We start from the raw sequence: 14,400 nt of genomic DNA on the forward strand, positions 1-14,400 counted from the left end.
GCTTCATGGCACACATGTAGTCGCTTCCCCGCTCAAATAAAGTGAAGGTAGATGTTATAGACACGTTATGGCTGCTCGGTGCCTGCTCAAAGTTACATGTAAAGGGTCTAGAATCGCCCCTGAAAGCGAGAAAATAAAACTAGTTAAGGCTATTTCAGCAGCTGTGAATAAATAATGCACACTTGAATTGAGTTCATTTGTTTTGACAATAAAGTAATGTTTATCTCTATGGTTTTAAACTCATAATGGTTCTAAAATATCCTGTATAAGAGCAGAAGCCTGTTTATGTTATACATTATAACAAAGAACGTATGAATTTATCACAAAATAGACAACATTTAAATACCCAATGTTGTAGCTTGAATGTCTGTAATTTTCTTTCTTCATTGACTTTTGACCCGCGTCCAGCAGCAGAGACTCCAACTACACATCCATTCAGGACATGAGAGAGGAACCAATGAAGAATGAAAACAGACTGAGAATCAGAAAGACACATGAAATAGAGGAGAGCAGACAGTGTGTGACGTCTGCTTTAACACACACTAATCACTGCATCATCTCAATGTTTAGTGTCTGAATCTCTCAGTCCTCAATCTGAACTTTACAGATGTAACATGACACACAGTCCATTCATTATGTGCAAAGATTTATTGAACAAAACCAGTAACAGTGCTACACTGTACAGATGTTAAATTACAGATACATTTTCTCCTGATCTGATGCTTAGAAGTTACTTACTTAGTTACTTAGATTCATTCAAATTAATTTATATTTTTTGCAATGTATTTGGACTCGAATAAAACCACACAGAAAAAAATAAGATATATAAAAGAGGTAACTATAAAATGTAACAAGTCAAGGTTGAACCAAATCAAAGACAAACATATGAATTACTCAGAATTGTAGTTTTGGCATAATTTTGCAAAGACAAACACAGAGTGATGTACAACTTACTACAAAACCATAAAATGGATCTTTCCGGACAATCCAGCAGGATGAAACTGAGACTGAGGATCCTCAGAAACTGTGACAAAATCTACAGTACCTTTATGAGATCAAATGAAGAGCCAGTGTTTCTACAGACCATCATCTCTGACTCCCTGAAGTCTCCACTGACTCACACAATAACAGACTGGATACCGGATATTAGTGGCGTGTGGTCAGAACCTTCAGAACCTTCAGTGAAGGAGTGACAAATCAGGACAGCAAAAAAGATTAAAAAGTTATTTAATGTTAAATAATATCTATCTATATCTATCTATCTATCTATCTATCTATCTATATATATATATATAAATGATTTAACAATAAATGTTATGTATTTAAATAAAACGTAAAAAAACAGCTTGACTACTGTTGTGTTTATGAAATGAAAATTGACCCTTCTGTGTTTCTTTGTGTAAACGCTGTAGAGTTTGTAGTAGTGCTATAAAAAACAGCAAGCACCTGGTTTATCTTACTACCACCTCTCATGTATTTCTTAGAAACTATAAAGGAAATATATAACGATTACCTCAAATGGATTAACCTAATCTTTCCTGATGGACAGAGGGTGTAAGTCTGCGTTAGCCAATCAGAAAATCGATATGATATGATCGATATAGTTTACAGAGCAATTTGCATATTCACAAAATATTCTGAAAAGTCCAGTAATTTATTCATACACTGTAAAAAATAATTCTGTGGCTTAGTAAATATTACAGAAAATTTTTACTTTATTTACTTAATAAAATCTCTGAATATCGTTTACTTGATTGTTTACGGAAGAGGATTAGGGCCAGGCAATAATAAAAAAAATAAAACCATCTCGAGATTAAAGTCATTATAATGCGACATTAAACTCGTTAAATTTCGAGAAAAAAAGTCGAAATACAATCTTGAGAATAAACTCATTAAATATCGAGAATAAAGTCGTTGTGTTGCGAGAAAAAACTCGTTAAATTTCGAGAAAAAAGTCGAAATACAATCTCGAGAATAAACTCATTAAATATCGAGAATAAAGTCGTTGTGTTTCGAGAAAAAAACTCGTTAAATTCCGAGAAAAAAAGTCGAAATACAATCTCGAGAATAAATTCATTAAATATCGAGAATAAAGTCGTTGTGTTTCGAGAAAAAAGTCGAAATACAATCTTGAGAATAAACTCATTACATTTCAAGAATAAAGTCGTTGTGTTTCGAGAAAAAAAGTCGAAATGAAATGTAGAGAATAACGCATTCGATCTGTGTTCATTAGCCTACTGATAGAGGACATGGCAGAGTTGGATCACTTAGTCAAGCTATATTTTAGACTTTCTTTCAGTAACAAAGCCGTCTAGGTCGGCTAGAGGAGGAGCTGTACTATCATGGAATAATGTCCACTTTAATGCACCCTATAGGCGGGTGAGAAACAGCGCCATGAATTATGCAGAAAATGCAAGACTGCTCTTTGTGCATTGTGTAATGTGTCAAGTTCAAAGCTTCATAAAACAATAATTCCACAGTAAAAACTGCTTAAAATTTGGATTTCGTTAGACAACAGCTCTTCTATAATGGGATAATGTCCACTTTAACGCACCCTCTGATGCGGCCTAAATGCACAACTAGTAGGAATGATGGCGATCATGGATCAAGAAGGCGACTCTGAATTTGTTTGCCCCATTTAAAACTTTAACGGTCCATAAAAAAACCCGGTAGCCTACAGAAATTTGTGCCAATATTTCGGTTTCCACTAGATCAATATATGCTCTATTACTCCCAGTCGGATTTAACGCACCCTTACATATGGCTGAGAAATGCAGAATTTCTTCATTCATTTCTAACACAGCTTGGTGCGAGCAATGCCATACACACAGGGTGCTTAAGGAAGCGCTGCGTCATTTAAAGGGGAGGTCCGCGCGTCAATAAGTAGCCTAACGAATAAGTAACTGGATTCAGCCTCGTATGCAACGAACTCTGATCGAATGCGTTATTCTCAATATTTCATTTCGACTTTTTTTCTCGAAACACAACGACTTTATTCTCGAAATTTAATGAGTTTATTCTCACGATTATTTCGACTTTTTTTCTCGAAATTTAACGAGTTTTTTCTCGAAACACAACGACTTTATTCTCGATATTTAATGAGTTTATTCTCAAGATTGTATTTCGACTTTTTTTCTCGAAATTTAACGAGTTTTTTTCTCGAAACACAACGACTTTATTCTCGAAATTTAATGAGTTTATTCTCAAGATTGTATTTCGACTTTTTTCTCGAAATTTAACGAGTTTTTTCTCGCAACACAACGACTTTATTCTCGATATTTAATGAGTTTATTCTCAAGATTGTATCTTGACTTTTTTTCTCGAAATTTAACGAGTTTAATCTCGCATTATAATGACTTTAATCTCGAGATGGTTTTATTTTTTTATTATTGCTTGGCCCTAATACTCTTCCGTAATTGTTTGAGTTAAACATACCAAAATAATTTTGTAAAAATCCAACAGTTAATTTTAGATCAAATTTACAGATATATTTAAGTTTTTTTCAATAAAATGATTTAGTATTTTACAAACAAATTATTTCTTTATAATATACTTAATATATTTAAAAAAAAATGTTGTAAAATATTTGAGAATGTTGAATTAAACTGATCTGTTTCAAGAAACAAAACTATTACTTAATTCAAATCAATATTATTAATATATTTAACACTCTTAAGAAATTGGGTAAGTTTACTCAATTAAAACAATGCACCCCTCCCCCACCCTCTGACGTGACGACAATTCGACGGTTGGTTGAGTGAGCGCGGGCTGTTTGAACTCTCCAGTCCAGAACAACAGCTCTCTTCTCAGCGTCGCAGATTTGGTGCATTTCCTCTGTGAAATTCAGGTTTGTGTATATTTTATTTTTATCTATAAAATCATTACTGTGCTTTAAATCATTTTATTTCATGCAAAACAACATACAGAGGCGTTATTCAACACCTAAACGAGAGTCGCGTCTGTCTTTTCGCGTGATTGAAACGCCTTGCATAAACGCACGACTTTATTCCTAATGATAATGAATATAATTAATTTGGATGATAAAATGTCCTCAGAACTGTGCACTGTTTGTTTATTGGCAGGTTATGGAGTCAGTCGCTCACAGTATCTTTCGGCTGTGCGTGAAACGCTGGACGGCGGTATGAAGTTCAAAGTTCACCCGCAGAGCGCGAGTCCATCTCCGGCTCGAGAACCAGCGCTGATCCGGTGGAAATTGGATAACAGACCGATTGGTTACACTTGAATTAGGCTACCTGAATGTTTAAATGTTTAATTTTTACTTCTAAAATGTTTTTTAAATGAGTTAAAGCAATATTGTATGTGTTAAAAACAGTGTAAAATGTGCTGTATTGCTGTACTCATCGACAATAAAGGCCAAGTCATGTAACGTAGGCTACTGGTTGTTGTATGAAATAGGCTGCTATTTTACAAAGGTTTAGAGAAAATTAATTTATTAATGCATTCATAATTATTACTCATAAATAAAAACAGTTAATAATACTCATAAATATTATTTTTTAAATGTTTAAATGGTAAATTATTTCCACTTATTTTTATTTGTTAATGTACCAGATGCAGTTACTCAGATTTACTTAATTTTTTTTACTTGAATTTACTCCAATTCATACAGTATATTTAATTGATTTCACAGTTTTAAAATTTACTCAATATTTTTAAGTGTAAAAATGTTTCACCAATAAAATTAAGTTTATCCCAGTAATAGTTTTTAGAGTGTATAAGCAAATCTGACCAATCACATCTCTTATTAGCACTGCGGAGGTTGGCCTTCATGGCCCATTGAAGAGGAGCCTTTCTGTACACTTTATGTAGAATTTGTTTGAATCTGTCATTTGTCACAATTGTGAATTTATATCTCCTTATTCTGACTTTATTTTAGATAATTGTGAATTTATATATCATGATGTAACTTAAAATGCGTTTCCATATGTGTCTTTTTGGTTCATCACAGGAGGCTGTTAAATCTGACACAGAGACACTGAAGAATCATTATAAACTCTAAATCCAGCATAGAGGGGTTCAGTGAATGTGGTGTTGAATGTGTATAAGTGTGTGAGTGTGTGTGTGTCAGAGACCCTGTAGAAGGACAGAGTGCCGGCCGACACATCCACATACACTCCTACTCTCTTAGAACAAGATGAAGGGACAGGAATGTTTGTTCTCTTACTATTGTGCCAGACAGAGTAAATATCATCACAACAGTAAAGATTCCAGGACTTTTCATTCAGTCCAAACCAACATTCACTCCCTCCTTTCCTGCTTATTCCTTTATATGTCACTGCTATATGACCCCATCCAGTCCATTCAGCCTCCCAGTAACAGCGTCCAGTCAGACTCTCTTTACACAGCACCTGTTCATAGTTCTCAAATCTCTCTGGGTGATCAGGATACAGCTGATACTCTTTCTCATATGTTGTTTTTTTGTTCCCATCAGACAAAGAGAGACGAGTGTGTGCTGTGTTTGGATCCAGAGTGAGATCACAAGCATCTGTGCACAGAAAGACAGATCAGAAGAGCGGTGGCATTAAGAATGCAGAGGTCTGCATGTGTGTGAGGACTTACATTTCCGCAGTCCTGGTGTGATCCTGAAATGTCCTCCATGATCCAAACTGAGCAGAGAGAAAAACAAATAATGTTTAAAGGTGCAATATGTAATATTGGCTGCTAGCTGTTGTAATGGGCACTGCAGTCCATATTCAAAATATTGGAGAGAGTTGTTTCTCCCACCCCGTCCTCAGAATCGACGCTCACATGATTTGCCAGATTGAGAAACGCAACAGGAATGAGGGTGCATGACAATGGAAAGCGATACATTTCATGTTCCTTTCATGAGCCTCACATTGCAAGCTGATCAGCCAATGTAATAATTTGCAATGTTTTTACTGCAGAAGCTTTTTAGGTTGGGTAAAATCTGCAATCTTTGACTCAGTTGTTTGCTGGCTGCAATCCGCTGTGTTTTCCACCAACTGGCAACCCGTGTTTCGAAATACTATTGGGGAAATTTGCAGTGTAGCGGGATCACACAGACCAAAACCAAAACAGACATTCAGCCCCAGAAAGCACATTTAAAAGTAGAATAACTGGCTGAAGCATTGTTTTTCATAGAAACTAGTAGTTGAACTTAGCATGTTTCTTGTATTTCTACAAGCATATTATGGTAGTTTTATGCTTTAGTAAAGTAAGGACCCAATATATTCTTCGCTTAGGAGTAAAAATACTTTTGAAATAGGTGACCATTTAGATGATCCTTTAAGAGGATATGCAAATATGTGGTAAACAACCAAAAATGTCAGCTGTGAAAGGACAGACTAAATAGAGGAAATGAACCGGAGAAGATTTCCATGTAAAAAACAAAAGAGCCTCAGAGCCACACCTAACTATTACATAAACGCCACGGACCGATGGTAGTTCGAAGGTGTTTACCAGACTTTTCTGACTTTTGTTTTTAGCTTTTCAAGAAAGTATATGATTTTGCTTTCAATATTTACTAATGTCCTGCAGAGTTCAGCTCCAACCACAATCAAACACACCTGATCCAGCTAATCAAGTTTACTTGAAAATTACAGGCAGGTTTGTGAAGTCAAGGGGTTAGAACAGAAGTCTGCAGGAAGGCAGACCTCCAGGACCAAGGTTGACAACGATTAATTGTGCACTTTATGAACATTCTGCAGATTTTATCTGAAATCGGTAAATACACTCGCTCGTTATTTAGTGAAAAAATAAAACTGTAGTCTAGTAATTTTTTTAAAAGCTAAATTAAATTAAAACCTCTAGTTTTACACCTCTAAAGTTGGATATAACAGATTAAAAATGTTGTTCTTACATGAGGTTTATGGATTTTTCTGTATTAAATCAGAGAGTCAGCAAAAAAAATAATGGGAGCACAACATTTCATAAAACATTATCTTAACAAAATATCCCTCTTAGGAAACATATGAGTCATAACTAGCCCACATACTTGAGTATCTGCAGTTTGTACTTTGGATCCTTCAGTTTGTCATTGAGCAGCTGGACTCCAGATTCTCCCAGGTGATTGTAGCTCAGATCCAGCTCTCTCAGGTGTGAGGGGTTTGAACTCAGAGCTGAAGACACATAACCACAGCCTTTCTCTGTCACCATACAGCCTGACAACCTACAGACACACACACAGTCAGATCATCAACAAACACACATCAACATTATGACCGTCTGAGTGTATATATATCCCTTATATGCTCTAACAAACCTCAGTATCTCCAGCTGACAGTTTGGACTCTTTAGTCCATCAGAGAGCAGCTCCACTCCTGAATCCTGCAGGTCATTGTTACTCAGATCCAGCTCTCTCAGAAACGAGTTTGAAGATTGAAGGGCGGATGCCACAGTTTTAAATGACTGGCAACTGAGATTACAGCCAACAAGACTAAAAGAGAGCAGAACACAATTTTCAGTCTGTAAATTCTCTAACAGTTAAAATGTATCTGACTGAAGTTATATACAAATATTAAGTAACTTAAATGAGTATACAAGAGAGAAAAAAAACACGCACAGGGCTTTTCTGCAGTTGATCACAGCTGGTATCAGTCTTCTTCTCCCCTCATCTGATGTGTTGTATGTCTTGAGGTCCAGCTCATCCAGCACCTCCTCTGACATCTGAAGCATGTAGGCGATTGTTGAGCAGTGAGCAGGAGAGAGTTTCTTCTCTGAGAGTTTGACTGATTTCACAAACTCCTGAATCTCTCTGGACAGAGTCTGATCTTTGACTTCCAGCAGACAGAGGAATAGATTGATGGATCTTTCAGCGGAGAGTCCTTGTCCATCTTTGATCTTCTCTTTAATGTACTGTGTGGTTCTCCTGATGCTCTCTGAGGTTTTCTCTGTGTGTGTCAGTAGATCCTGTAAGAGTCTCTGATTGGACTCCAGTGAGACGCCCAGCAGGAACCGCAAGAACAGATCCAGATGTCCATTTTTGTTCACTATAGCCTTATCAGTGACTCTTTTATGGAGATTTTCCAGTGCATCAAAACATGCATCAACAGTGTTGTTTATGTTGTAGTAAAACACATAGAAAGCAGCAAGAAACTCCTGAACGCTCAGATGAATGAAGCTGTAGACTTTCCTCTGATGAATCACAGATTCCTCCTTAAAGATCTCAGTGCAAATCCCAGAATACACTGAGGCGTCAGTGACGTCTATGCCGCTCTCTCTCAGGTCCTCCTCATAGAACGTCACATTGCCCTTCATCAGCTGTATGAAAGCCACTTCAGCAAGTTTCACAATCACTTCTCTGTTGGACTTCAGGAGTTTCTCTGAATCTTTCTCTTCATACTTCTGATTCCTCATGTTGATCTGAATCAGCAGGAAGTGGATGTACATTTCAGTCAGAGTTTGAGGGATTTCTGCACTCAGATCTTCTTCCAGGAGTTTTTGAAGCACAGTGGATGAGATCCAGCAGAAGACGGGTATGTGGCACATGATGTGGAGGCTTCTTGCTCTTCTGATGTGTGAGATGATTCTGCTGGCTTGATGCTCGTCACTGATTCTCTTCCTGAAATATTCCTCCTTCTGAGGCTCATTAAATCCCTGAATTTCTGTCAGATGGTTGATGTATTTGGAGGGGATCTGATTGGCTGCTGCTGGTCTGGAGGTGATCCAGATGAGAGCAGAGGGAAGAAGCTCTCCTTTAATGAGGTTTGACATCAACACACCCACTGATGAAGTCTCAGTCACATCAGAAACTTTCTGAGCGTCTGAAAACATCAGTGTGATTCTGCTTTCATCCAGACCATCTAAGATGAACACAACTTTACACTCCTCATAAATCTTTGAGTCCAGACTGTGAAGTTCAGGATGAAAGTCCAGCAGAAGTTTGTGAAGACTGTACTGATGATCTTGGATCAAGTTTAGCTCTCGAAATGGAAGCACAAACATGAAATCTACATCCTGATTAGATTTTCCCTCGGCCCAGTCCAGAATGAACTTCTGCACAGAGACGGTTTTCCCGATTCCAGCGATGCCTTTAGTAAGAACAGTCTTGATTTGGTCTTTCTCTTCACATCCTGGTTCAGGTGAGGCTTTAAAGATGTCGTTGCAGTAGATTAGAGTGTCTTGTGAGTGTTGTGTTCGGGCTGTTTTCTCCATCTGTAAAACCTCATGTTCTTCATTCACTTCTTCACTCTCTCCCTCTATGATGTAGAGATGTGTGTAGATCCTGTTCAGGAGGGTTTCATTCTCTTGGAGTTTGATTCCCTCAAATAATCTCTCATACTTGATCTTCATGCTGGTTTTGTGCTGGTCTTTGACTCTTTGCAGGTCTCCAGTCTCATGTGTGTGTGTCTGCAGGACTACTTCAGTTTTGTCCTGATAGTGGGATGTAGAGGATGGCACAGATCTGATCAGCTCTTGTATCTCCGCCCTGCTGTAATTAAATAGTAAAGAGCAGCAACTGCAGTCATTAGAATGACCATTAAATAACATCAAAATGTATTGGTTACTATATATAATTTTATGATGTTGCATACTTAAAAAAAAAATTTTTCATGGTATTTCTTTCTTTTTCTTATTTCTTTTTTTTACAGAGTTTTTTCATTAAAATATTTTTTTCATCTTAGATGCACTACAATAAATCAACAAGTAAAGATTTATACTAACGGAGAGTCAGAGGTCACTGGTCCATCACTGAAATTAAAGGGTTGCATTATGGATCTGCTACTCTTCAGAGACACACCGCTGGGTTCTGGAGACTCTGATCTCTGTCTCTTCCTCCTGCTGATGCTGACAAATGACAAACAAACAAAATGGAATTTTGGAGCACTAGCTATGCCGTATAACTAGAATGATCAATATATTTATACGTATTTATTAATTTAGCAGACACTTTTCATCTTTTAATCCATTTACAATAAAGCAATACAAAAGTTCATCCAATAGAGTAACATGAGAGATGAAAGAGATGAAGTATTTTGATTGATTTATTAGACAATATTGAAATTTGTACACAGAGGGATCATACATCATTTCAAACTGTCGATGATAAAATACACAGAAAAGCCAAATACTTATTTCCATTGTGGTCCTCTATGTTTACAAAATGTAAGAACAGAACAGAACAGATCATATATGGAGAGAAATCACCATCAAGTTCAGCATCTCACACTACATCACTTTAAAATTAATGATAAAAAAGCAATTTTTTAACTTCCTTTCTAAAATCCCTTTCAACTTTTATCTGCTTTAAACAACAAGGTAAATTAATATACTAATATATAGAAAGGATTTCATCCCTATTAATCTCTTAAATCTACAAGGATAAATATCAGTGCTAAATATCCCCTACCTACTACCTAATATCCTACTACCCCTTGTGGAATGACTATGCACATTTTTAACATGTACATAATAATCTATCAGGTACCTTGGGAGCACTTTTCTTTATCATTTTAAATGCCAACACCAATTTAAGAAATGTTACCCTTTTTTCAACTTTTAAAAAACCAAGCTCTCTAAAATGTTCATCATTTAGATGCAACTGTGGATGTGCTTTCAATATTACCCTGCATAGCTTATTTTGAGCAGTTTGCAAAAAGAGCTGTCTCATGAACACGCAGTCAAGCACAGACCATCAGGCAAGGTCAGGATTTTTGTTAAATAATACATAAAATTTCATATCATAGCCTATACCAGAACAATTCATTTAGACTATGACACGTATCGCATGGGATTATTCTGTGATACAGATGAAAAAAATTATGCTGGTCGCTATTCACAGCCATTAAATTTATTTAGGTTTTTATCCACGAGCAGGAAACTTTCCTTTTGTGGTCATAAACAGTTTTACATAAACATAAACAAAGTAAAGCTTTACAGTAATGTAACTACTTTTTTCGGGTACAAGTAGTGTAACGCGCTACAGCTGAAAATTTGGTAATGAAACATAGTTGCTTTTTCAATTTGGCGCATCGTTACTTTTCGCAGGGACAGATTTGACAGCGACACTGCCTTCTGTTACGCTGACGGCTGAAGCAGATGCAGAAGCAGGATCCAATTGCAGCAGGTTTTATTAAACAAACTCAAAAGATAACAAACTCAGACAGACTAGGACAAGAACACAGGACTCAGGAACTTAACAACCGGACGACAGCGTAACTGTAGACACAAAACAGTCAAACAAGAACTCACACAGAAAGGGCTGAAACAAAGGGCTTAAATACAGGGGTAAACGAGCTAGACAGAATAACAAGGGGGCGTGGTTAATGGGAAACACATGGGATGACTAATAGACAGACAGGGAACCACTAAACATGACAGGACACAAAACCACATCGTGACACCTTCTCAGCTGCGCGCTTCCCCAATAGTCTCAAGCTCCACGGTACGTGACAGAGGCTGGTAGCAGAGCAATCAATTCTGTGAATTACACTGCGCAAACCAAAAGTAATACTACACACCGGATGAAGAAAGTTTGTCTCTCCACAGAACATAAAATATTTATTTAATTGTATTTATTTAATTGTATTTTTCGTGTTCGCATTTATAGGGAAAAAACAATGTTACGGATGAGACAGTTCTCCGTTACGGACGTGACCGCTCTGAAAGCGGCACTAAAAGACTGCTTTAGGCCCCAGTCACACCAAAAGCGTTTTTTTTCAGGTTTGAAAACGCGAGGCGCACAGCACTGCCCCGATCACACAGAACGAGCAGTGCGCTGCGTTTTTTATGTTGCTAGGCAACCACCGAAACAGCTGTCCTGTCAGTCAAGTAAACGTCAAATCAGCCTTTTATTAACTATATTTACTTTCTGTTAACATTGTGGTAGTTACGGTCCGTGGAGTCGTTAAGCTCCTGGTAACCCGCGAGAGCACCACAAGTTTATCCTCCATCATCGCACTCTCTGGGCGTTCAAATCAACTTATCAGCACTCCCCCACTGCAGGCTTCTGGAATACATTGTAAATCACTCTGTATAAAAGCATCTGTTAATGCTGAAATGGCCAGTGTCTCACCTGGGGTCAGAGGTCATTGATGCATCACTGGATCCAGACGGAAGATTCCTCATGGATTGATCACTCTTCACAGACTCACAGCTGGATCCAGGAGATGGAGGACTCGTTTCAGAGGCAGTGTCCTCATCTTGTCTTTCAGTATGGAAACTCATTTTAGATTTCTCCTGCTCTCATTTCTCAAATCAGATGTCAGACCTTTTGTGAAGAAACACAGTTATTTTTAAATACTTTTCTGTAGTACGATGTTGCAATAAAGTACATCTTAATTATTTTTAGAACATTGACTTCATCCATTTTATAATGAACACAAACAAATATATCTCATTGTAAACTAAAACATATGGTAATGTAAAGGTTCTTTAGTAATATTTGTTATTTTCTAAATGTGTCAATAGGTCAGGGATGGAAATTAACTTTTTTGTCCACCGGCCACTGTGGCTGGTGGATTTCAAAATCTACCAGCCACTCAATGTTTTTACCAGCCACTTTCTTATTTTTAACCGACAATGTGTAACTGCATGTGAAAATTAATACCACTTAAAAATGAAAATTCTGTCATCATATACTCACCCTCATGTTGTTTCAAACCTGTATGAATTTCTTTCTTCTGCTGAACAGAAAGGAAGATATTTAGAAGAATGTCAGTAACCAGACAGTTTCTGGTCTCATTGACTTCCATAGTAGGAAAACAATATACCATGGAAGTCAATGAGACCAGAAACTGTCTGGTTACTGACATTCTTCTAAATATCTTCCTTTCTGTTCAGCAGAAGAAAGAAATTCATACAGGTTTGAAACAACATGAGGGTGAATATATGATGACAGAATTTTCATTTTAAAGTGGAGTATCCCTTTAAGCAGTTTATTTAATCTCAAGTCTCAATGAAATACTGACATTTTCTATTTCTCTCTTATACACTCTTTCTCTCTTATATATATATATATTTCTCTTTTTTACCTGGATGTGGCATTTGGATGATTCGTGGTATTTTATGGCTTCCAGTTTTACGTTTTTAGTCCCAACAATGAAACTATTATTTACACGAGAACGCTCGCGGGTGAAAACGTAAAAATATTTGATCAGATGTGACTTTCGTTTAGACGGCGACGGCGTTTTTGGGGCTTAAAAACGCAAAAAAGTGAAACCACCCTTCAGAGTGGAAATCTTAAAAACGCTCCACCGTCGCGTTCCCGTCGGTGCGTATAGCGCGTCCGGCGCGAGTGATTTCAATGTTAAGTTAAGGCAAAGATGTTTTCTCTGCAGACATCTTAACCAGCTCTTAACGCCTGCGATGTAACGCCACATTTTTTTTTTTTTTTTTTTTCTAAAAGTGTCCGCCGTCTGTGTGAAACAGTATGCTATTTTTATTTACCCGCCACGGTGGCCGGTAGGTGAAGCGAGTTTACCCGCCACAACACAAAATCACCCGCATTTGGCTGGTGGCGGGTGCTAATTTCCATCCCTGCAATAGGTTTAAACCTTGTACAGAACCGTTTAATGCCCCTTTAACCCTTTAATGAACCTTTAACAGAACATGCGTTTCCAACTGTTCAATAAAAGACACTTCTATCCTCTTCTTCACCAAGCAAGTAAACAAAAGAAAAGTTTAATTATTAGGGTTTTGGATAAACATGCCCAGTCACAAAAACATTAAAGCCATATTGTGATTTCAAATTTCCTTTTACTGTTGTGAAATGCACTGTCCAGATACAATTTTAATGATTATATAATATTATATTAAACAAACTATTATTATTACTATATAAAAAATATTCCTAGTATATAGGCTAAATCGCAGGAAATCAGAAGTAATTTATACGTCGTCAACGTTTCCGCCATTTTGGTTAGAATCTAATGTCGAAATATAATGATTTGTGTTTTAAATCTCATGTAAAGAGGTAAATAAACCTAACTGGCGGAAAATTGTTATATCACTGCATGGTAACATGAAGTATTTTCTGAACTTACCACAAAATATGCGATCGTTTAAATATCCACACAGTTAACAGGTTTAAAGCCTCGGAATGGCGTCTCTTCTCTTCCGTATCTTTTACTTTCGTTTCTACTGTGTGTTTCTACCTGGTGAAGGTGTGTCTTGTTTACTTGTAACTCCACACTCGTATGAATAACAAACTCACTCCCTCTAGTGGCGCAACGAGTCATCGCAGATTCAACAGTCCTGTTTTCTGATACCTGTGTGTGTGTGTGTGTGTGTGTGTGTGTGTGTGTGTGTGTGGTGTGTGTGTGTGTGTGTGTGTGTGTGTGTGTTTGGGGATGGGTGACTTGAATAAAACCTTTATGTTGATGATAGCACAATAAGCATTTTTAGGTTAGCTGGGGCCTGTTTCAGAAAGGAGGTTCAACCAGCTATGAGTTAAAACTTGAACTCTGAGTTGACTTACCC

The 14,400-nt window shown here is 37.1% G+C and overlaps 1 protein-coding gene across 4 annotated transcripts in view; it reads right to left on the reverse strand.

Moving 5' to 3' along the window:
• The window catches only part of LOC307154461 (protein NLRC3-like), a 143,138-nt gene that overhangs the window by 125,440 nt on the left and 3,298 nt on the right, over window positions 1-14,400 (reverse strand). Inside the window, exons 1-8 of one of the 4 annotated variants that reach the window (XM_079864426.1) lie at window positions 13,965-14,071; window positions 11,996-12,190; window positions 9,646-9,768; window positions 7,544-9,412; window positions 7,244-7,417; window positions 6,977-7,150; window positions 5,581-5,627; window positions 4,520-5,506 (exon numbers count right to left, since the gene is read on the reverse strand). In XM_079864426.1, the coding sequence (XP_079720552.1) occupies window positions 4,977-5,506; window positions 5,581-5,627; window positions 6,977-7,150; window positions 7,244-7,417; window positions 7,544-9,412; window positions 9,646-9,768; window positions 11,996-12,147 (3,069 nt within the window). In that variant the 5' untranslated portion in view covers window positions 12,148-12,190; window positions 13,965-14,071 and the 3' untranslated portion in view covers window positions 4,520-4,976. Of the gene's footprint in view, window positions 1-4,519; window positions 5,507-5,580; window positions 5,628-6,976; window positions 7,151-7,243; window positions 7,418-7,543; window positions 9,413-9,645; window positions 9,769-11,995; window positions 12,191-13,964; window positions 14,072-14,400 lie in introns of those variants that run through there. The other 3 variants (XM_079864428.1, XM_079864427.1, XM_079864429.1) reach the window with 3 other exon arrangements.

The sequence above is a fragment of the Squalius cephalus genome, assembly GCF_949319135.1.
Source record: "Squalius cephalus genome assembly, chromosome: 2".
In the NCBI taxonomy this organism is placed as follows: Eukaryota; Metazoa; Chordata; class Actinopteri; order Cypriniformes; family Leuciscidae; genus Squalius; species Squalius cephalus.